This window comes from Crotalus tigris, unplaced genomic scaffold (genome assembly GCF_016545835.1).
Source record: "Crotalus tigris isolate CLP2741 ecotype Arizona unplaced genomic scaffold, ASM1654583v1 scf7180000017666.379230911805:20528666, whole genome shotgun sequence".
Taxonomy (NCBI): domain Eukaryota; kingdom Metazoa; phylum Chordata; class Lepidosauria; order Squamata; family Viperidae; genus Crotalus; species Crotalus tigris.
The window spans coordinates 13,535,738-13,557,764 of NW_024096552.1; the positions used below are offsets into that span (position 1 = coordinate 13,535,738).

General features: G+C 35.4%; 1 protein-coding gene across 4 annotated transcripts in view; it reads right to left on the minus strand.

Annotated features, from left to right (window-relative positions):
* Positions 1 to 369: 369 nt before the first annotated feature.
* Positions 370 to 22,027, minus strand: part of POU6F2 (POU class 6 homeobox 2) — a 379,459-nt gene continuing 357,801 nt past the window's right edge. For 2 of the 4 annotated variants that reach the window (XM_039336734.1, XM_039336736.1), the window contains exons 6-9: positions 20,240 to 20,446; positions 19,305 to 19,473; positions 10,630 to 10,798; positions 370 to 5,244 (exon numbers count right to left, since the gene is read on the minus strand). In XM_039336734.1, coding sequence (XP_039192668.1) covers positions 4,740 to 5,244; positions 10,630 to 10,798; positions 19,305 to 19,473; positions 20,240 to 20,446 — 1,050 coding nt within the window. In that variant the 3' untranslated portion in view covers positions 370 to 4,739. The remainder of the gene's footprint in view (positions 5,245 to 10,629; positions 10,799 to 19,304; positions 19,474 to 20,239; positions 20,447 to 22,027) is intronic. The other 2 variants (XR_005555980.1, XM_039336735.1) reach the window with 2 other exon arrangements.

The window sequence follows — 22,027 nt, forward strand, 5'->3', positions numbered from 1 at the left end:
TTTTAAAATGTTTTTGTAGTGAACTGATGTAAAATAACATGAGACTTGATTCTGTGAATAATTCAAAAGACTTAGGAACAAACTTAAGATGGAAGCTTATTTTTCATGTCAAACAATTCTTTATTTTTTTTAATGGTACAAATTAAAAGTGACTAAACTGAAGCTGTTAAGAAACACACAAAGTGCAGCTTTACTGACCATACAGATATTGCTCTAGTTTTAAAGTACAGTTTTTGTCAGTTCACAATTATTTTTTTAGTGTTAAGCAATCTGTGCAGATAAATCAGCTTTGGTTTCAAAGTCAGAATAGATAAGGAGTTTGAAGTAACCAGTTTGACTTCTTGGTCACAAGTTCTCCGTATTAATTCCTTTTTTTTCTTTTTCTTTAAAAGCAAAAATGAAGACTACAATATATCCCATCATAGTCTTTGCCATCTTTCCTGCTGCATGTATTCTGCATGGAGAAGCAGATCTCTTTTGCATGCTTCATAAGTGACCCTGGTGCCCATCCAGTAGATTTTGGGAGCAAAACACTGTATCTTATTGCCACATGGCCTCCATTGTCTTCAAGGGAACAGGCTCTGGAGTCTTGCAGAATTGCCATTAAAATGAAGGAAGGATATGCAGCAATCATATTTCTGTACTGCACCCAGAATAATATAAGACTGATATATAAATATATAATATAAATTATAACTTAATTTATATTATAGTTAAATTATTTCTTTTTTTAACTTAAGGGAACTAATTTGACAACAGTTCAGGATGCTTGTAAAGCTGTGGAACTTTAAATTAATAAAAGTTAAAAAAGAAACATTTTCTCAGCAATAAATAAAACAATGTGCCCCATATAAGTTCAAATTGGAAACAAGCAAACATGACAAAAAGCTTAATACAAAATGTTACTGAAACATTTTTTTTGTACATTTACATGGAAATTAGTTTCTATTTTTATTTTAAATTAATTCAGTGTTGCTCATGAACTGGGTACAAGTAGAGTGCTGAGGTAAAACATTGATGAACAGTTTCTGGTTTTTTTCTTCTTTTTTAAAATAGTAACAGTTTAGTATTGCAAGATTGTCAGCAACGTTTAGCCATATCTATACAATGTGCATATACCTACATACAATGAGCTTTGGTCCAGCCTTGAGAAGACGAGCAAAGGCATTATACATATTTCTTTTTGGTTATAGCTTGAGTACTTTGACATGCCTCTATTTGTTCCTTCTTAGCTCCTTTTTCCTTTCTTTGTTTATTTATTTCCTTGTGTGATTACAACATAAATTGAAAAGTTCTAGATGGATTTGGTATTTTTCTGTTCATTTGAACCTGTACACTCAACATGTAAGCATTTTTTGGCATGATACCGTCTTAAACACTGAAGCGATGCTGCTTATACAGTGATTCAATGCAGGAGTTTGTGACAAAGCAGTATATCCCATTATGTGGTACATCTCATGGATTTGCAGAGAAGGGAAAAAACTGTAGGATTAGACTTTTACTAGCAAAAGAGAAAACGACACATCCAGGAACAAAGCACAAAAATAATTTAACAATACTTTTGTTATAATTAATTAATCCCTGTTCATTCTTCAAACTGAACTCAGAAAATGTATAATTGACAGATCATTCAGCATAATAGTAAACTCCAAATTAGTGTTTTATGAATAAACTCCTCCCTGAATTCTTGACTGTTTAGCATAGTTATGAAGGAAGAGTTAGAAAACTTTTATTTCACTGTCATGACCAGAGACTGCTGTGTCCATTTGAACTTGGACAAATAGTACAATAGTTTATTTTCACTCAATATTTTATATCTGTATGGATGCTCATATTGCAATCATAGAGACAGGGGAATGAAGTTCAAAACTCTTCCAATTTTTTCTTTTTATATTGGCCAATAGACTTTAGCATTACATAATTTTAATCAAACCTATCAACTATCCATAACTAAAGTATAGCTTTGGGGAATATCTTTAACAAATTAATCAGCAGCAAGTTTTGCACTTGTGTATTATTATATCCGGGCACTACTACCAAATCTAGAAATGGGATGGCTTTTTACTCTTGAGTTGTTTTAAATTTAAATTGTTTTTTATTGATTCCTGGAAACTTTGATCTTAAGAATGAGAAGAAGCAACTTTACTAAATATGGAAGAATTGAAAACTTTGTCCTCTTTGTTTTATCAGGTTTGCTCAATAGAGAAACTTTGTGGTTCTTGCTAACTAAAGTATAATTTAAATAATTTAGATTGTATAAAGGGATGTTGTATTCTTTTCTTTTTCTGAAGAGTCCTAAGTATTTGCATTTTTTGATATCTTGGCAGGCTAAATTTACCTAAGTTTCAACAGGTTTAATTCTCTAAGAAATAATTATTCTGTTGAATCATTGCTTTGAAAATAAGCAAAAATCTACTCTGACAAAATGAACAAGCACAATCAATCTAAAACTTAATGAATGTAGACTTGCTATAGCCCCACATTTAGCAATACCCTTGATGTTTATTTTATATAACTTTAGAATGCTAAGGTAATTAATCTGCTTCTGCTTATGGAAAATTCTTACTCTTTTGTTCATGTAGTGTTATGTCTTTTAATACTATATGAAGAATAAGAGTGAATGGTTTTCATAAAGGTTCTATTTAACTATTTCTATTCTAACAATAGGATATTTATAAACACAATAATTTATTTGGCTCCTGTGGAATTTTAAGAAACAGGAAGAATCTACCTTTTCCATTTTAATTAAATGCTTTGTGGTATGTGGTCAACTGAAGCTCACATAGTGTTAATATGTGATCATTGAGCTCATGCTTGGCACAAAACCAAACTTGATTGGAAGTGGTACATTAAGAGTTTCAAGTAATGTTAACATCTCAGGAATAATCTGTCAAAAGATTGTATTGTGCAAAATTATTTAAGCTGAAAAGTAGATTAAAACCCCAGTAAAAATATAAAATTAATGGCAATCAGACTATATAAACTTCTAGAATGGAACAGTTTTTCCTGCATCTGATTTGTCTAAGATTAGCTCTTCTTATCTTCCAGGAAGACAGAAAAGAATTTATGAGCAGGTGAAATCCTGAAGGCTACAGTTTTTGCGGATGTTTTATACTCAGTTACAATGGAGTAGTTTTACTAGAAGAGGAAAAAAGCTTTTGGATTTACATTAAGATCATCTAAAAATTATTTAGTTATTCGGCCTCAAATTCAAATGTATTTGAAGAGTCTGGTGTGGAATTAGCATTAATGTATAAATGAGAAAAACTCTTGACTCCAAGTTTCAACCTTTAAATATAAATTTAATCAATTCTGACTGACTTTTGTAGCGCACACTATATGCTTTTTGCCCATAAAGCTGGTTTGCATAGGATCTCTCTGTTCCTTAATGCTTCCATCCCCTCCAAAATTAGGATAAATAAATCATTGCAAAATATTCATTTTGTAGCTAATCATTTTGAGCAATCATAAAACCACTTCTGAGTTCATCCACAGTCTTGATGGTTGCAATGCTATAAATAAATAAATAAATAAATAAAGGAACAAATGACAAAAGCATTAACGACAAAAGAAATGTTTTAGTTAAAAAATCAAACCTAACTAATGTTCTACTTATTTTATCGCTTTGCCAGTAGCTTGTCTGTCATTAGAATCCCAAGAAATTTCTTTGGCTATCAGACTTCAGAGAGAAATTGCTTAACATAGAAAAATCATAAGCATTGAACTGTATTTTGGACCAAATGGTGCAGTTTATAATTATATTACAAAAGTAGCTTTGGTAACCTGTCCAATTTGTGGCCAAAGGACAGAGAAAGTCACAAGTTGTTTACAGTAAGTGAAAGTTCAAGTAACTTTAGATGTCCTTGAACTGACTGTTACAACCTGTGCACTTTTTAAAAAAATAAATAAATAAATTGTATTTTGAATAAATTTCAGTGGCATTAAGATGGAGGTCAGTTAAAATGAAAGATCATTATAATTGCAAATAAAGTCTACAAATTCCAAAACCCATTGTTTAGAAAAACTGTCATTTTGGCACACAAACATTTGGAGATCACAAAATTGTATATGATCAACATGAGGTTGAGCAATGTAGCTCAAACCAAGTGAAATTTACTCACGTGCTGGGTATGTGTGAGAAGGTGCAGGGGGAAAGAAAGTCCTTTAACTATTATTGTTTCCTTTCTGTAAACGACAAATGTAAAAATTGAAAACACAATGTAGCACTCCCAAAAGAGTTGACCAACAATTTAGTTTTAATGTCATTTTTTTTGACTTTGGTTAATAGTTTTCATTGTGAAGAAGCACTTGATACCTGAAAGACTACAATCACTCCTCCAGGTGGCAGGCTTGTACTCTCTTGCTTCCTAAGAACATTTAAATGTTTGCTGTCCTTGTCGTTGTTGTGTTCTTTTTCCACAAACAAAGTTCACATGTCCATAATGTACAGAAAAGGTAAGTAGTTATTTGGTTTATTTTTAAGTCCATTAAGAAAAAAATTGGCTTATTGGAACTAGTTCTAACACACACACACACGCACACATACACACCCTAAGTGCTGTGTATTTTTTATTTTTTTTCTAGGAAATCCCACAGACATTTATAAATTCTTCAGTCCATCTTGTAGCTTTCTCAATCTTTTACTTACAAAGATGAGAAAAAGCATCTTTATACATTTCCAGTGTTTAAAATGATGTCCTTTTTTTTGGTCTGGGTGTTTTCCCTTTAAATCTATCCATTTAAGAGTCTTCTTTCAGAGAGTCTGTTAAGGACTCCATTGGGGCTGCTGTCACAGGCTCATTCTGTTTTAGACGTTTAATTGTATTCTTCAGTGCTTGCCTCTTATTGCAGAACCATACCCTAACCACTTCCCGATCATAGTTCAGTTTCTGTGCAATTTCTGTCATTTCCTGCCCGGAGGGATGGGTGTTCTTCTCAAAATGGGCATTCAATATTTCAAGAGCTTGTGGGGTGAAGGAAGTGCGCCTCTTGCGCTTTTTGGATGGTTCGCTTCCAATAAATTCAGTAAGGTTCTGCATACCTGCTCGATGGCGGGCCTCAGCCTCAGCCATCCACCGTTCAAGCACCGGCTTTATCTTCTGGGCACTTTTAGGGGTGATGTCCAGCTTTTCAAACCTGGCAGGATACAAAAGGCCAGGGTTCAGTTTGGCTGTCAGACTGCTAGCTATAGTGTTCTCTTGGGCTTCCTGTGGTAGGAAAAAGTGGCTTCTCAGGATGGTGTGTCTGAGGGGAAAATTGAAAAAGAAGAGTCTTTACACTGATGCTCTGCCAGGGTGGGACTTCCTGCCTGCCTGCCTAATTGACTGGCAGAGATTTACAATGGATTATGAAAAATTATCATGTCTACAATTATTGATATATTTCAGCAAACAGACAGACAAATACAATCACACTGACAAAATGCTACTCCATCTAACTAGTTGCTTCAGTCTGGAGATTCATGTGAAATAAGAGGCTCACATTTATCTATGGTGCAGATGGGCCTCTCAGTTCATTTCTATGAAGCATGTTAATCCTATTCACTTTGGTCTATTTGTCTAGGTCAACCTGTTTCATTGAAATGGATAAAGCTCCAGCCAGAAGAACTACAGTATGTGTTTGCACTGGAAGGCCACCGCTCTTCCTTGAAGGGACTGTTCTTAAAGATATACAGTATGTTTCAGATTTAAGCATGTTCAAAACAATATATATTATGATCAAGCTGAACACAAACATTAGAAAAGGAAATGACAGCAATTGACTCTTTGGGGTTTTTTTGTTGTATTTTTTACTGGGAATTAGTTTCTTTCTATAGAATACACTATTATTTTAATTTTGCAGAGAGATTGTTATCCTTCTAAGTTCAGCTTTATTTTCGTTTTCATTTTTAAGCAATTTTCACCGGTCAGGAGTTAACATCATGTTAACTCAAAATCTCCAAAGCGGTTGTAATCTTCAGTTCAAACAGCTGGATACATTGTAATTATCTTGAATATCCTCACAAGTAGTGCTATGAGAAACCCAGCATAATAGTGAACTAATATGCTTTGGCATCAAGCTGGGTTTATTGTGGCATGTCTCCACACTGTGCCAAATGATATCATTTCCTGTAAATGAGGTCCTCTAGGTCTCATTTTACCATCAAAACTCTTTTACTGGACCAGATTTTACAAGTCGTTTTGCAGTACCTGCAAAAACATTTCTAAACTAGGTTGAAGACTTTATTTCTCTTAAAATTAAGCCATTTTAAAGTCTTACATTACCCACTAGTTGTAGCTTTATAAATTATAGTGTTTTATATTCATTCCCAGAAAAAATCCAATTTAATCTTTGAGATGCCTTTGCAAAATGTGTAATGAGATTAAAAACAGGAATAGTCTATGAAACTTAAATTCAACTCTCACAGAAATCTGATTGCTCTCAGCTGGTGCTTCATCATTAACATACATATAAATAACAAAAACATTGCATGTAACTTTGTTCTCAGTGATAAGTAGAGAAGATGCATAAACCATTTATTGGGGCTCTCTGTTCTTCCCCCCTGAACTAGCCTTTAGACTATTGAATTTGGTACACTAATGGTTGGAATAATATAAAAAAGGACTTACTGAGATGGGATAAATTTCAATTATCATTAATGGATAGAATTTCTGTAATTAAGATGAATGTTTCACCAAACAGCTTTTTCTATTTCAGACATTACCAGTACTTGCAACTGATACTTCATTTAAACCATGAGTGTCAAACTCGCCACATCACGTGATGTGTCATGACATATCGTGGCTTTTTTTGCATTGCCGGAGCTGGGGTGAGCGCGGCCTCCATATGATTCAACTGGCCTGTGGGCTGGCAGTTTGACACCCCTGATTTAAACAATGGCAGATGGATAGTTCCAAATTTATATGGCAAGGGAAAAAACCCAAGAATTAGATACAAATTACTCAGTGGTGGGATTCAGCTCATTCGTACCACTTTGGTAGAACTGGTAGTTAATTTTTTGTTGCCCAGGCCCAGAATGGATTTCCGGAAGTAGCATCCACACAGAGAATCGGTTGTTCACATATTTGAATCCCACCACTGAAATTACTGTAAGATGCTAAAGAAAGAGGAGGTTTGGGTTTACAAGATTTGATATTGTATTTCGATGCTTGATGTTTGGTCTGGTTAAAAAAGTAGGTCAATCTTCCGAATAAAAGGTTACTTGATTTAGAGGGCCATAAATTAAGATTTGGATGGCACGGCTATTTATGGTATGACAAGGTTAAAGTAAATGTTGAATTTAATAACCATTTTGTTAGATATGCTATCCTAAGAGTTTGGTTTTCTATGAAGATGCCTCTCTTAGAAAGAAAATAGTGGCAAAACAAGACTGGTAGACTTATGGTCAAATAATGTTTTTTAATTTTGGTGATCCTATCCTCAAATCTAAAGAGGAGTTAGAAAGAAGGATTTTCTGCCATTGGTTTACATATTTACAATTGAAAGAAAGATTTAAATCAGACAAAAAGAGTTATGAGTTTGATCTTGTGAAAAATGAATTGGAAATCCTACTGCATGGTAGTGATGAACACATTATTGTTAAGGTCTATTGTTATTGTTATTGAATTTGAATTTGGAGAATGAATATGTAAAGCATTGCATGATTCATGAGCAAGAAACTTTGGATATAATATAATGCTTAAATAATGGGAGAATCTGTGGAAGAAAAATCTAAAATTTACACTAAATTATAATGTAAAAGAAAATTTTTATAAGATGATGTATTGTTGGTATTTAATATCAGATAACTTGTCAATTAAGAAAACAAAAATCATGGCATCCGGCCCTCTCAATTCCTGGCAAATAGATGGGGAAGAAATGGAGGTAGTGACAATTTTATTTTCCTGGGCTCCAAGATCACCTCAGATGGGGACTGCAGCCAAGAAATTAAAAGACGCTTGCTCCTGGGGAGGAAAGCTATGGCAAATCTAGACAGCATTCTAAAAAGCAGAGACATCACCCTGCCAACAAAAGTGCGTATAGTCAAGGCCATGGTTTTCCCAGTTGCAATGTATAGCTGTGAAAGTTGGATCATAAGAAAGGCTGAGCGCCAAATAATTGAGGTCTTTGAACTATGGTGCTGGAGGAGACTCCTGTGAGTCCCTTGGACTGCAAGGCATTCAAACTGGTCAGTCCTAGAAGAGATCAACCCCAATTGCTCTTTAGAAGGCCAGATCCTGAAGTTGAAACTCAAATACTTTGGCCACCTAATGAGAAGGAAGGACTCATTGGAGAAGGGCTTAATGCTCGGAAAGATTGAGGGCAATAGAAAAGGGGGATGACAGAGAATGAGGTGGCTGGATATAAGGCATGAGCTTAAATGGATTCCAGAAGATGGTAGAGGACAGGAAAGCCTGGAGGAATGTTGCCCATGGGGTCGCGATGGGTCGGACACGACTTTGCAATTAACAACAACAAAGTTGTCAAGAATGTATAAAGGCATTTCAAATGAATTTTGGAAATGCAAATGTAAAGAAGGGATCTTTTATCACTTATGATGGATATGTGATAAAGCAAAGAAATATTGGAGGAGGATTCACATCTTAATACAGAAGATTATCAAAGTGAATATAAAGATAAAACCAGAACTCTTTCTTCTGAGTTTAATGGAAAAAGACTTGGGGGAAAAAATGGAACTTTGATGTTATAAATATTGATGGCAGCAAGATTACGCACAAAAATGCAATGACATTTTGATTCCTATAATGGATGAATGGTTGCAAAAGTTGATGGAGTTAGTAGAGATGACCAAACTGACTGCTTTGATAAAAGAAAATTACTTTTGTTTCTACTTGGAAACCACTTCTGAACTTTGTGCTTGAGATGAAAAAAAATTGAAACTTTTATTTTGAGTTTTATTGATTAGATAGGTTTATTGTTATAGAAATGGCTAGTTTTACTTTATGTAAAAGTAAAAAGAGGTTTGATGTTATTATCTTATTCTACTGCACCAAAGGGAATAAGAAGTCAACACCTTTTCTTTCTTTTCCCCCTACACTTTCCTTCCCTTTTCACTCCCTTATTTCTTACTATTTTCTTTTGTGTGTGTGTGTGTGTGTGTGTGTGTGTGTGTGTGTGTGTCTGTGTGTGTGCAGTCTTTAGAAACTGCATTTGCCAGTACTGCCCCCTCCAAATCCCAGGTAAACCAAAATCCAAAACTCTATGAAAGATTTGAAAATCTAATAATCTGTATTAAAGTATGATATTATTATAAAGTAAGACAATATAATAATACTGAACATATTGCTTTAAAAAACAAAATCTGTTAGTTCAAGTTTCCTTTATCAATTTATCATAGAGAAAATAAATTACATTAAAATTAAATAATGAGAAAACCATATTCATATAATTAAAGTGTCTTGTTAACATCTGTACTTTGTATGTGATTTTTGGTATAACAATATCCAAGTCTTGAAACAAATTTCCTAGCAGTGGTATCCTTGTATACACTGAATAAAGGTTATTTTCTGCAGGGAGGTATCTTATAAGAAAAAACAGTAGGGGAGGCCATAGAAGTGAGAGGATCCTATGGAGCTTTTTGTATTTAACAACAATCAATGGGTTTTATGGAAAATCATTGAGCAAAATGTGAGCTGCAAGCTCACTACCCCATACTGATGTTATTTATAACCTTAGTCTTAAACTGCAGGAAAAGTACACTTCCATTCTATGGGGAATACATTAGAAGTATAAAGAGCAGGTAAAAAGACAGAGCATTTCATGGATCACTAAGAACAAAATCCACTTAAATGAGCTTAGAGTTCATTTCTTGGCTCTCATTGATGGAGAAGAACTGTAAGACTACATGGCCTAAGAGGAAAAATCTGTTACCTAAGTGGCTTTGTTACCTCATGTATAAACATAGGATTATAACATACATATATGAAGACCTAGGTGTTTTGCTTTCAAGATTCTTTAACTCTATCAAGGGTACTATATTTTCATGATTTTTCACAATGTTCTTGAATATTAGTCTCCTTTTTCTAAATACAGATTTTTTTCTTTTGAAACATCTGGTATTACAGGCTAAAACATAGCAGGGAGACACATGAAATAATTGTTCAGAATTTATACCAATAAAAATGCACAATTTGAAAGTATGCAAATACGAGTAGATAAAGAGGTGCTATTTTGGTGAGAAGGTAACAGTGTTTTGTGCTTTTTGGAGTATAGTCAAGTCAGCCACAATGACCACAGAAATGTAATTGGACAATATTGGTTCTCTTGGCTAAGACACATAGATGAGCAACACCTCCTAAAATCGGACATGACTGGACAGGGGAAACCTTTATCTTTACTTTAAGAAGGTTAACCGGTGTTTGATAGGTTATCCATCTCCATGCTGCCTTAAATTTTATGACCAGGAACATATATAATGTTCCCAACTTGTTTCTGCATAAATAAATAAATAAAAACTTGGGTGTGGGAAGATGAAAATTGCGTTAAAGCCAGATAATAAAATATGTCAGTATTTGTTCATATAAGGCTGCTTTGCTAGACATATAGATATAATTATAATATAAAGGCAGTAAGCAATAAGCCTTAAGAGAAAAGGTTGGAGAAATGAGGACAGACTATACATTTTGTTACCTGCAGATGGCAGACTGGCTGTACGCTGGACCCTCTGTGGCACTTAGAGCTTGACCGACTTGTGTCTGAGTGAGACCAAGAGACAGGCGTCGGATTTTAAAAGCTTTGGCAAATTCTCGTATTTCTTCAAGATTCACCCCATCCACCTCACTAGAGGCTATTTGGGGATCTGTTGAAATAATAGAAAACAAACTGAATATCCTCAAATCTTATACAATTAAATTAAGGGAATTATTTCCAATAAAGCAGGTAAAGACAAAACTCAGCAGCACTTTTTCGTGCAGCTGCTGATAAAAACAGGATCGCCAACATGATCGCCAACGTCCGATAACGGATATGGCACAAGAAGAAGAAGAAAGCCTCCTACATCCAAATAGTTTTGCAAGGCAAACAGCATACCTGAAAGGTAGATAAAGCAAGCATATTGGATTAATAACAAGTTTCCCAATCTTCAGTTGAAAAAGAACAGAAAGAGGAACACTTTTAATAAAACAATGCATGCTAGGTTATTTTGCAGCATATTGAGTTCCTGATTTGCAACCCTTCACTTTTTTCACAAAGTGAATTTCAGGTAACATAAACAGCTACTCCGAACTATGGACTGTTTTTCTAATAGTACTCAGGATATCTTGTTTTGGGAAAAAGGAATCCTTAAATTTCAAATAGATATCCTTTGTGTTGCATCTAAAGTGCTTGCATTTTAATATAAAATTGTAATGACATTTTAATTCTACATATGTTTGGTTGTATATTGGATTCAATAAAATATTTTATTTCTATATCATCCCAGAGAATTTCCAGTTTGAGTAGTAGGCATGTCCAGCCTTCCAATTGTAACACTGATCCCCATTTCATTTTTTATTGGCCCCTCAGTAGATAATACTCACAGTGCTGAGAGAATAAATTGGACTTCTTTGACAACAGTTTTTGTCCTGAAAGGGGATGTAATAAATGCTATCTACTAGAGGAAGACTCTTTTGATGCTCGAAACATTATCAGTTTAGGATTTATTGAGGAAATGATACAGCAGCTGGGAATGGCGTCTCCTTCTCTTTCTGCAACTGATTCCTTGCTAACTGAAAGCATTCTCCAGTCTGGTGAAGGCAGCAGACAACAGTCTGGTGGAAGATTCAGAAGTTACTGAGTTCTGCATGTACTGAAACTCTTGTTCTATAGTGTTTTTCATATCATTCTTACAAAGATGCTCACATAATATCATATTTCTTTAAATATATGCCATTAAGTGTTTATATTTAACCTGGATAAAGATCTCTATCCCAGAGGGTGGACCATAAATCTAATAAGTAAACAAACAAACAAATAAATACTAGCTAATATTAGATGATGTCTACCATTGAGAATCTAGTCTTTGTGGTATTGTAAAAATTCTACTTAACTACAGATCTCAGTGGCATTATGAACAGATAAAACAAACACAAATATATAAAATATAGTTTGCCATAAAATGAAATACATTTTACAGTTTTAATTAATTACCTTTCCTTTGGGGCTGATTACCAAACAATTTCCCTGCTTTTACTATATGCCATAGAATAGAATGAGTAGGATATAGACACTCACAATATGTTAGCTAAGCAAATATGATTTGTTTTTCTAAAGAGACTATACTAGTGATTGTAGAGAAGCTATTTTTGTTGGCATGTTACCGGAAATTATAAAAAAGCCCTCTATAAATGCATCCTCGTTTATACCAAATATCATATCTGCTCTTGGTTTTGTCTCATTTTTTATGTTCATCAGCATGAATCTCTGCTATGCTGCTTTTAATAGTAAAAATAAATAAATAAAAATCTTACTAAACTACTCAGAATTTGTGAAGTATCAGTTGGTCTTGCTTCCATTTAACAATTTTAATAGGCCAAAAGAGAAAAAAAAATAACCTATTGGGCCTTCCTTATTTGTCAAGCCTACTTTCATGGTCATCTGTTGTAATTTTCCTAGGGCATATAGGATTTGCAGGGAATATAGTGTGTGCAGGATTTTATTATAATTTTATGAGTAGCATTCAGTTTTATCTACATTGATGGTTTCTTACATTTTTGACCATAGTATGTATATGCTCATACAAAATAGCTCTTGGGAATCTTTTGCCCATTCTCAAAATGACTATCATGCTCTCCTCCCCTTCCCCTTCCCCTTTAAGACATTTTAATATTCCTGCCTGGTATTGTTTTTTATGAGCAGTTGGACTCCCCTTCAAACTTATCACCATGGTCATCATTTTTATTTTTAGTGAGAGCTTATGGTCCCAAAAGAGACAAGAGACATTATTGGAAATAAAGTTGAGGTTGGAGGTTGACACATGGCTTCACAGCATGGCACTTTCTCATCTTTATAGGTAAGAGGTTAAATAGGGAAGGACCTTGATGGAGGAAAACTACCTGTGGGCACAAAGATAGAGAAGCCACTGCCCAGGATTTCAATAGAAGTCTTTTCTAGATCTAGTTGCAGTGGCCAACCATTAAATATTTGCTGCATAAAAAATAGATGTCATATAGGAAAAGGTAGGCCTTTTCCCCCTCCTCTACAGGTGTTTTTTTTTTTTTTTTTTGCAATGAAGATGAGAAAAAATGAATATATTCAGCCAGAATTTAGAATTAATGTCTGTCGATTGTTCAACAAAATTTTTCATCAGTTAATATAATGAAACCTTTGCATTACTTGGATGTTATACTGTACAAAAGCACTTGAAGCAGTTGTTCCTGAAACTACAAATTTTGTGCCTGACTGCACTTTTAATAAAAATTGGGTTGATAGTATCAAAAAATACTTCTAACCTTTTTGATTTTCTTGTGACTAAAAAGCCTCTACCAAGATAGATAAGCCTGACCTTGAGATACTGATACATTTTGTACATTCTTTTCCAGCATGGAAACTTGGGATGCAAACTGTATTTTGCACTTATGACTCCAAACCTTAAGGGCTGAAATCTAAGGAAGTGTTTGAGATCAGTGTTTGAGATGAATTGCGTGAAAAAAAGCAAACTGTAGCTCAGGTCAGATTAGACAATGGTGTCCTCATTTAGCACATCAGAGAATTGCTAAAATACAATGCAGCAATTTTGGGTATCATTTTGAAGTGTAGGAAGCCCCCCCCCAAGAATGAAATATTTTGGGGAATATTAAATGAGACAGAATATTAAATTTCTCCTAAAGGAGAGGAAGAGAAACATATTCTTGAATGCAGAAAGAAGCCCCAGTGTCAAGCAGAAGCTTTAATTCTTTAGAAATGGATATTTTGTATCCATTAAGAAAGACCACCCCATTCGTAAACATAATGCCTTTAGCCACAGCTCCCACAGAAGGCTGGAGCTGATGGTATTAGAAAAACAAAGACTCCTAAAATTGACATTCCCCATCCAGCTCCAAGGACAGAGCATGACCTCTCAGCCACAATGGAAGTTAGACAACAATAATTAGAATACTAAAAGGGCACATTCAAGCATAGATCAAAGCATGTTTCAAATGAACAGGCATCTCAAATACAAAGCTCCAAAGAATGTATAAAAACCCACGTACTCTCAACTCCATTTTGTCAGACACCCCAGAAACCTAGTAGGACAAAACCCAACCTGGTGGTATGAAACCAATGACTGGAATGTACTGATGGATGGATACAAATTGTTCAAAAGAAATAGATCTACAAAAAGAGAAGGGGGAATTGCACTATATGTAAGAGAACACTAAATATCTACAGAAATGTGATCAAAGATAAAATCCCTCCAGAATGTATGTGGATCAATATAAAAGGGAAAAAAGTGACATTGCCATAGGTTGTATATCACAGGCCACTCAACCAATCAGAAGAAATAGATGAACTCTTTGCCAACCAGTTAACAAATGTATGTAGGAAGCATACTACAGTAGTAATGGGAGACTTCAACTATCCAGATGTCAACTGGGAGAGAAACTCTGCAGCGAGTGGGAGATCAAACAGATTCCTGATCAACCTAGCTAACAACTTTGTCATCCAAAAGGTGGAGAAAGGAACTAGAAGTAAAGCTATACTGGACCTAATTCTTACTAATAGAGAAGAAGTGATGGAGTTGAAGTTGCCAGAACCTTGGGTGAAAGTGACCACATCATACTGAAATTCAATATGATGCAAATTCAAGCAATAGAAAATAATCCAGTGTCTTAAACTTCAAAGGAGCTGATTTTAACAAACTCAGAGAAAACCTAGGAAAGATTCCATGGACAAAAATCCTAAAGGGGAAAACAACTCAAGAAGCATGGGAAACTCTGAAAAATATCATCATAAAAGCCCAATCCAGTACAATACCAATGAAAAAGAAAAACAAGAAATTCAAGAAGAAGCCAACATGGGTGCACAACGATCTCTCTGTCAGACTGAAAGACAAAAAGGACAAGTAGAAAAAATGGAAAAAGGGTCACATAATTAAGCTGATTATTAGCAGACAGCCAGAACATACAAAGATGAAGTCAGGAAAGCAAAAGCTCAGAATGAACAAAAACCTGAAACAGAAATCAACAGATTAATAACAAAAAAATGTTAAGAAAACTATAGGTCCATTAAAGAGAGAAGATGGCAAGGAAGTAAAAGGCAGTAGGGAGAAAGCAGAGCTGCTTAACTCATTCTTTGCATCAGTCTTCACACAAAAAGAAATTATAGCCCAACATAGCAAAAAACTACTGCAAAAGACAAATTAGAAACAAAAATTAAAATAAGCAAGAAAATGGTAAGAGAACACCTATCTGACATTGATGAATATAAATCACTGGGACCTGACAGATTATATCCCAGAGTTCTGAATGAGCTGGCAGATGTTATCCCAGAATCATTGCACCATATCTTTCAAAAATCCCGGAGCACTGGGGAAGTACCTGAGTATTGGAAAGGGGCTGATGTGGTTCCCATCTTCAAGAAAGGAAAAATAAGAGACCCAGGAAACTACAGACCAATCAGTCTAACTTCAATACCTGGGAAGATCCTGGAAAAGATAATAAAAAAACAGATCTGTGAACAACTAGAAGCAAACAAAGTTATAACTAGTAGCCACCACGGGTTTGTTAAAAACAGATTATACCAAACCAATCGTATTTCATTCTTTAATAAAGTGAATAAATTAGTAGACCAGTGAAATGTTGTGGACACAGTATACTTAGATTTCAGTAAGGCATTTGTCAAAGTAGACCACAATCTGCTGCTTAGTAAGCTAGAAAAAAGTGGGATAAACAACATTACCACCAGATGTAGCTGGCTGACAAACCGTACTCAGTGAGTAGTCCTCAATGGGACTATATCCACATGGAGAGAAATAAGCAGTGGGGTACCACAAGGCTCCATCTTAGGCCCAGTATTCTTTAATATCTTCATAAATGACTTAGATGAGGGAATAGAAGGGGAACTCATCAAATTTGCAGATGACACTAAACTGGCAGGAATAGCCAACACCCAAGAAGACAAGCTCCGGATCCAAAAAGATTTTGACAAACTTGAACAATGGGCCCTATCCAACAAAATGAATTTTAATGTGGAGAAAAGCAAAGTTTACATTTAGACAGGAAAAATCAAAGGTATAAGTACAGATTAGGTGAGATCTGGCTCAAAAACAGTAACCATGAGAGGGACTTTGGAGTCCTAGTGGATGATCACTTGAATATAGGCCAGTAGTGTGCAGCCACCGCCAAAAAAGCTAATACAATCCTGGGTTGTATAACAGAGACATAGAATCAAGATCATGCAAAATATTAGTACCGCTTTATAAAAGCCCAGTGAGACCACACCTGGAACACTGCAACTAATTTTGGTCACCATACTACAAAAATGATGTTGAGACTTTGGAAAAAGTTCAGAGAAGAACAACTAAAATGATCAAAGGCCTGGAGACTAAAACATATGAAGAATGGCTGCAGGACTTGGGTTTAGCTAGTCTAAAGAAAAGAAGAAACAGTTGTGACATGACAGCAGTATTCCAGATTTGAAGGGCTGCCACAAAGAAGAGGGCATCAAACTATACTCCATAGCACCAGAGAGCAGGACAAGAAACAATGATTGGAAATGGATCAAAGAGAGAAGCGACCTGGAATTAAGGAGAAAGTTTCTAACAGTGAGGACAATTAACCAGTGGAACAGCTTGCCTTCACTGGAGATTTTAAAGAAGAGACTGGACAATCACTTCTCTGAAATTGTATAGGTTCTCTTGCTTTAGCAGGAGGCTGGACTAGAAGACCTCCAAGGTCCCTTACAGATTCTATTCTATTCTATTCTATTCTATTCTATTCTATTCTATTCTATTCTATTCTATTCTATTCTATTCTATTCTATTCCTGTTGCTGCCATTTTAGTTTCTGGCTACCAAATAAACAGAGACCTTTCTTAGCAGCCTCCATTTTATTTTCAGTGTCTTTCTCCCAGCTTAAAACTGGACCTGATTTTTCTTCCAACAAAAGGGAAAGTCAAAATAAAAAAATAAAGACTCCTTTGTGTTGAGCTTAAGTTATATTTGTCACACAGACTTATCACCTTCTATTTTGGTTATTTTTTATTTTCTTGGGCTTCTTTGGTCTTCCCCAATTCAGGTTGAACCCTGTTTAGCTTTTTGAGATAATTTGCAAGTGGCACTTGCTGTGACAAATATTTAATAAAAAAAAGAAATTCTTCCCTGGCTTCTTAACTCATTCAATCCCAATTGATTCACCCTGCATTCTATTTCTTTAGGTAATACATAAGATACGGGTGCTTTAACAACGGAATTCTTTACAACATCATAGAAAACATAGATTTCTTGGTTATCATATCCCAAATCAACTCATACCTGGATAATAGTCAAAGAAAAAGTAAGAGATCCCATCTGGAAGAAAAGGGAAAAATATGCATTCTTGCTCAAATACATATATATGCACTGAACAAATTTGATATAATGATACTGGGTTTCTTTGTTGAGCTGGCATAAGGTAACCCACATAATTTGCTATTTTTCAGCCACTATCCTGCTTTTTGCAATGTGTACTTCAATACTGGGCACTACATTTGTGCTCAGATTTTCCCCCTAAAAGTAAGAGCTAATTTAATCTTTGTTTCTACTGATAGTGTTGGCATGGACATGGGGAAGGGAGCAGGGAAGGCAAGTTATAAAACAAGCATTGTGGTGCAAATTCTTCCCCATATGTATTTGTGTGCCATGTTGCAGTGCACATGTAAAAGGACAGAATAATAATATTATGATGCACATTTTGTCATTAGTTTGGTTATTATTTCTATAATCTGTAAAGGTTAGGTAGATAGACTGCTTTTTAACAGCTATCTCAAACGCTTCTTTTCCATGAGACAAGAATCACTTCCCACCAGGGAGGCATAAAAAGAATATTTTCCCATAAATTGTATGTGTTAATTATTGTTAGTTATTAATATCATTCCTTGACTAGAATCATTTAAAAGCAAGAAGAAATCAAGGGGACATAAATGTTTGTATCATTAGTTATAGTGTACTTGATTGTTCAATTGACCATGTACCATGATAATGTATTCTTAACCTGGTCTCTTTCCACAGGGCACCTATTGCCACTATAATTGAGTCCCTCCATCTTGCTGTGGATTGTTCTTTTTTACATCAACATATGCTGTATACATCTGCATCTACATCAATATCTACATATATACATCAATACCCACACACATATTAATCACAAAACAATTCAATGGATCATTGAAATTAAAAATATGAATATACACCCATATACATCTACATATACATTTATATGTATGTGTGTGTATTCATATTTTTAATTTAATTTAAATCCAGGCATTATGGCTGTCATTTGTGTGGAAAACTACTACTTCCACATTCTCTTGCCTTGCATATTGCATGACCATTGTTTGACCATTAGTTCAGTGTTTTTTTCAATCTTATCAACTTTAAGAAGTTTGGATTTCAACTCCTAGAATTGGAAATCTAAGTCCACACATCTTAAAAATTGCTGCGATTAAGAAACACTGCCTTAATTTTACATTGCCTTTCTTTTTTTTAAAAAAAGCTGCTTTTTTGTCATGTGAGGCAAATTTTGTCATCTTTTAATGAGAGTGTGCTGGAAGCTGGGGACGGTATAGGATAGGGGAAGGCTTGTAAGGCTTCTTAATAAGTGGGAGCTCTTACAAATAGGAATTTAATTTGGTATATTTCAGTTACATCAAAAATCTGCTGGATAGAAAAACAGTCCCTAAAAAATAAAAAAGCAGTACTTTTTGATTTACATGATATCATTTATGTGATATCATCAAAATTAATGCACACTGCATAAATATTTTCTACCTTGAATTTAGTCCAAAACATTTCATGCTTACAGTTTCTCTGTGCCCTCTTCTAGCTGTATTGCTTAGCAATTAGTGACTGCTTAATTATTCTAATTATTTATTATAGGGATTTTTATGCCACTTCAATCTAGTCAGTTACAATAATCAAACAACAACTACAATAAAATAACGCTGTCCAATCAATATATTATCCCATCGCAGTATATCTTACCCAGAATAACATAGTATTCTGAGTCCATCCACTTCCTAAAGGCTTTTTGAGATAGCATTTTATAAATCATTCCTTCCCATAGATTCCCAATAATATAAAACCATATAAAATCAAGGAAAACAAGTAGACAGAGACCAATGAGAAAATAAGACAAGAATGCTGTACTTACTGTTGACTAACTGGCCAACACTCAAAGCTGAAGATGAGGAGGATGAGGAAGAGGAAGAAGAAGCCTGGCGCACTGGGCTTTGAGATATAGATGCTTGACTATGAGTCAAGTGTAGAAGACTGGTCTGTGATGCTGCTTGTCCTACTTGAGTCTGAGAAGGCTGATGGAGCTATGGACAAAGATAAAGACATTTTCAGCAATAAAATAATGGTCCCCTCACCTATCTCCACCATTCCCTCTCATTGGGCTCCTGTAGGCCTTGGGCCTGCTTCTCACACTTTTGGGTCCACACCCTCCCCCTCACTCTTTGTGACTTATCTTTCAAAGATCTCTGGAGTGTTAGGAGTTGGGGGCAGTGTGCTCCATTCCTAAATGTGTGGCACGAACCTGAAATGTCTGCCACTTTCTGGAGTGACCACAATGCAATGACATTCAGAAAACGGGATTATGCCACACAGCCCAGGAACAAAGAGGCCCACCTTTTTCCTTAATGCGAGCTCTGGAGACTCTGCTGCAATCTGCAGTGGTCCTGAGATCACACTATGGAAGCAGAGCAACTCACTCTGTCCCTAGACTTACCCCTGGAAGAGAGCACCATTTTAGAGTGACTACATACAAATGGTGCGCAATTCTGAAAGCAAACCATATGGCCTAAGGGTAGAGTGGCATGCTCTTTTCCACTAGATCTCTGGAGTTCTGCAGATAGTTGTGGAGATCTCCTGAATGTAATCTCCAGAACTTTTAGAAGAAGAGCTACAAAAATAAGTGAGTAATCAGTGACGATGGGATAGGGAAGAACATGCAGGACTTGATGGGTGGAAAGCAGGCCCAAGCCTAGGGGAATCCCAAGGAGTGGGAGCAGAGCATGGGGTGCTCTGCTTAATGACCCCATTAATTTAATATTCAGCTTAATGGCTGCATTAATGCTCATTAACCTGTTGGCCTGGCTTGAGTGGTGATAGTGTGATTCCTTGTGTGTTGATTACTGGTAATATCTGGTTTCCAATGACTGTTGCAATGATTTGACCCTGGGCATTGGTCAACAACTGTGGTGTAATTGGCTGTACATGAAGGCCCTGAGCTCCCCCTCCTGCTTGATTGGATGAGACTGGATTAGGCATCAGTGGAATTGTTCCAATAATCTGAAAGAAATAGAAAGCAGAAATTCTATATGTCATAAATACTTGATTGTGAAAATAATACATCTAGGAACACAAGGTATTTTAACTGCTTCAAAACTCACATTTTGTCCAGGACAAAGGTGGATAATATAGTCAGTTTATTAGTTGTGACCATATATGGTAACTGATCTACTATAAATTAGCAGTCTTTATCAAATTGTCTTCTTACATTTTAGTATATTTTGCTTGCCTTCTGCTATTCTTCCCTTGAAGTCTTGAATTCCAGAACAGCAAGGGATATGTTTTAAAGCTAACAATTAGAGGAAATCAACTGATCAACTGGAGATAACCTCAGAATAACAGAATAACAGACTTCCGGTTTGCCATCGTGGCTCCTGTGGACACATGGAGGCGAGCTCCATCTTCAGCATCTGATTTCATCCTGCTGGGAGACCCTGGAAAGGGCTGAAAGTCGCCCTGTAGGGGCGACGAGCAAGGAGGGGATCCCTGCTTGATCATGGGAGGGCAGCAGCCCTGTCTCTTGATCCAGGGTAGCTCTGGAAAAGACCAGCCATAGCAATATGGCTCATCATTAAACTGATGACAGTCAAAGTCAAAATTACTACCAAGCACCTTTAAAGCAATGCAGATGAAACTGGGTGAGATCTGATCTTCTCTTTAAGACTTTAAATATCTTTTCTGCAAAAGCTGCCCAAAGATTTTTTCTCCTGTGAGGAGACAGGGAAGGGAATTCCTATCCCACCCTCTAAGAACAGCAGCGATTGACTACCCAGGGGAAATAGAGGAATTATAAGAACAAATTTAATCTAATTGGATGCATGTACTTTTGAAATTTGGGGACTAAAAGTTTTCCTATTCTTACTAGAGACGTTGGTTTTTATCTAAAAAGAAAAGAAATAAACCTTGAAAAACTAGTATAAAAACTCGGGACTTAAAAAGTTTTAAAAGGATTGGTGACATCTTGTGGTGAAGTATGGTATTACAACTTGTTATTGACTAAAAGAGACTTGGCTTGAAGCCCAGAATCTAGAAAAAACTCTTTTGACCTTGACAGATACCACCTGTGAAAAGCTTAGCTGTAAAGAAGGAACTGCAGGGTGGCATATCTGGCTTGTTTGAATTATGAAGATAAACCTTTACTGATTTTCAGAGTTATATGTGGGAAATTGTTTTCCTATTTCTTTACATGAGAAGTATCTGTGATTATACGAGGTAATAGAATACTTTGGACCATAAATTCTAACTTGGCAAACAGTTTCCACTATAAAGACTACCTACAACATGTGAAATAGATGTTCCATACCTAGCTATAAAAAATAAAAAACTATTTTTAATGTTTGATTTTAAAATCTTCAACGTAATACATTATCAAGAGAATATGGATGAAGATCAGGAAAAAATCCTTTTTATGTTGAAATCAATACACAAAATCATTCTTTCAGCGTGTAACAAAATAAGACATAAACATAAAGGAACAAGATGCCAGCTTAGGTAGACAAACCCAGATCTTGACTACAACCAAAGAACTAACAATGCAGAAGTAGCTGGAGAAGTGGAACAACTAAATTCTAAGATAGAGGA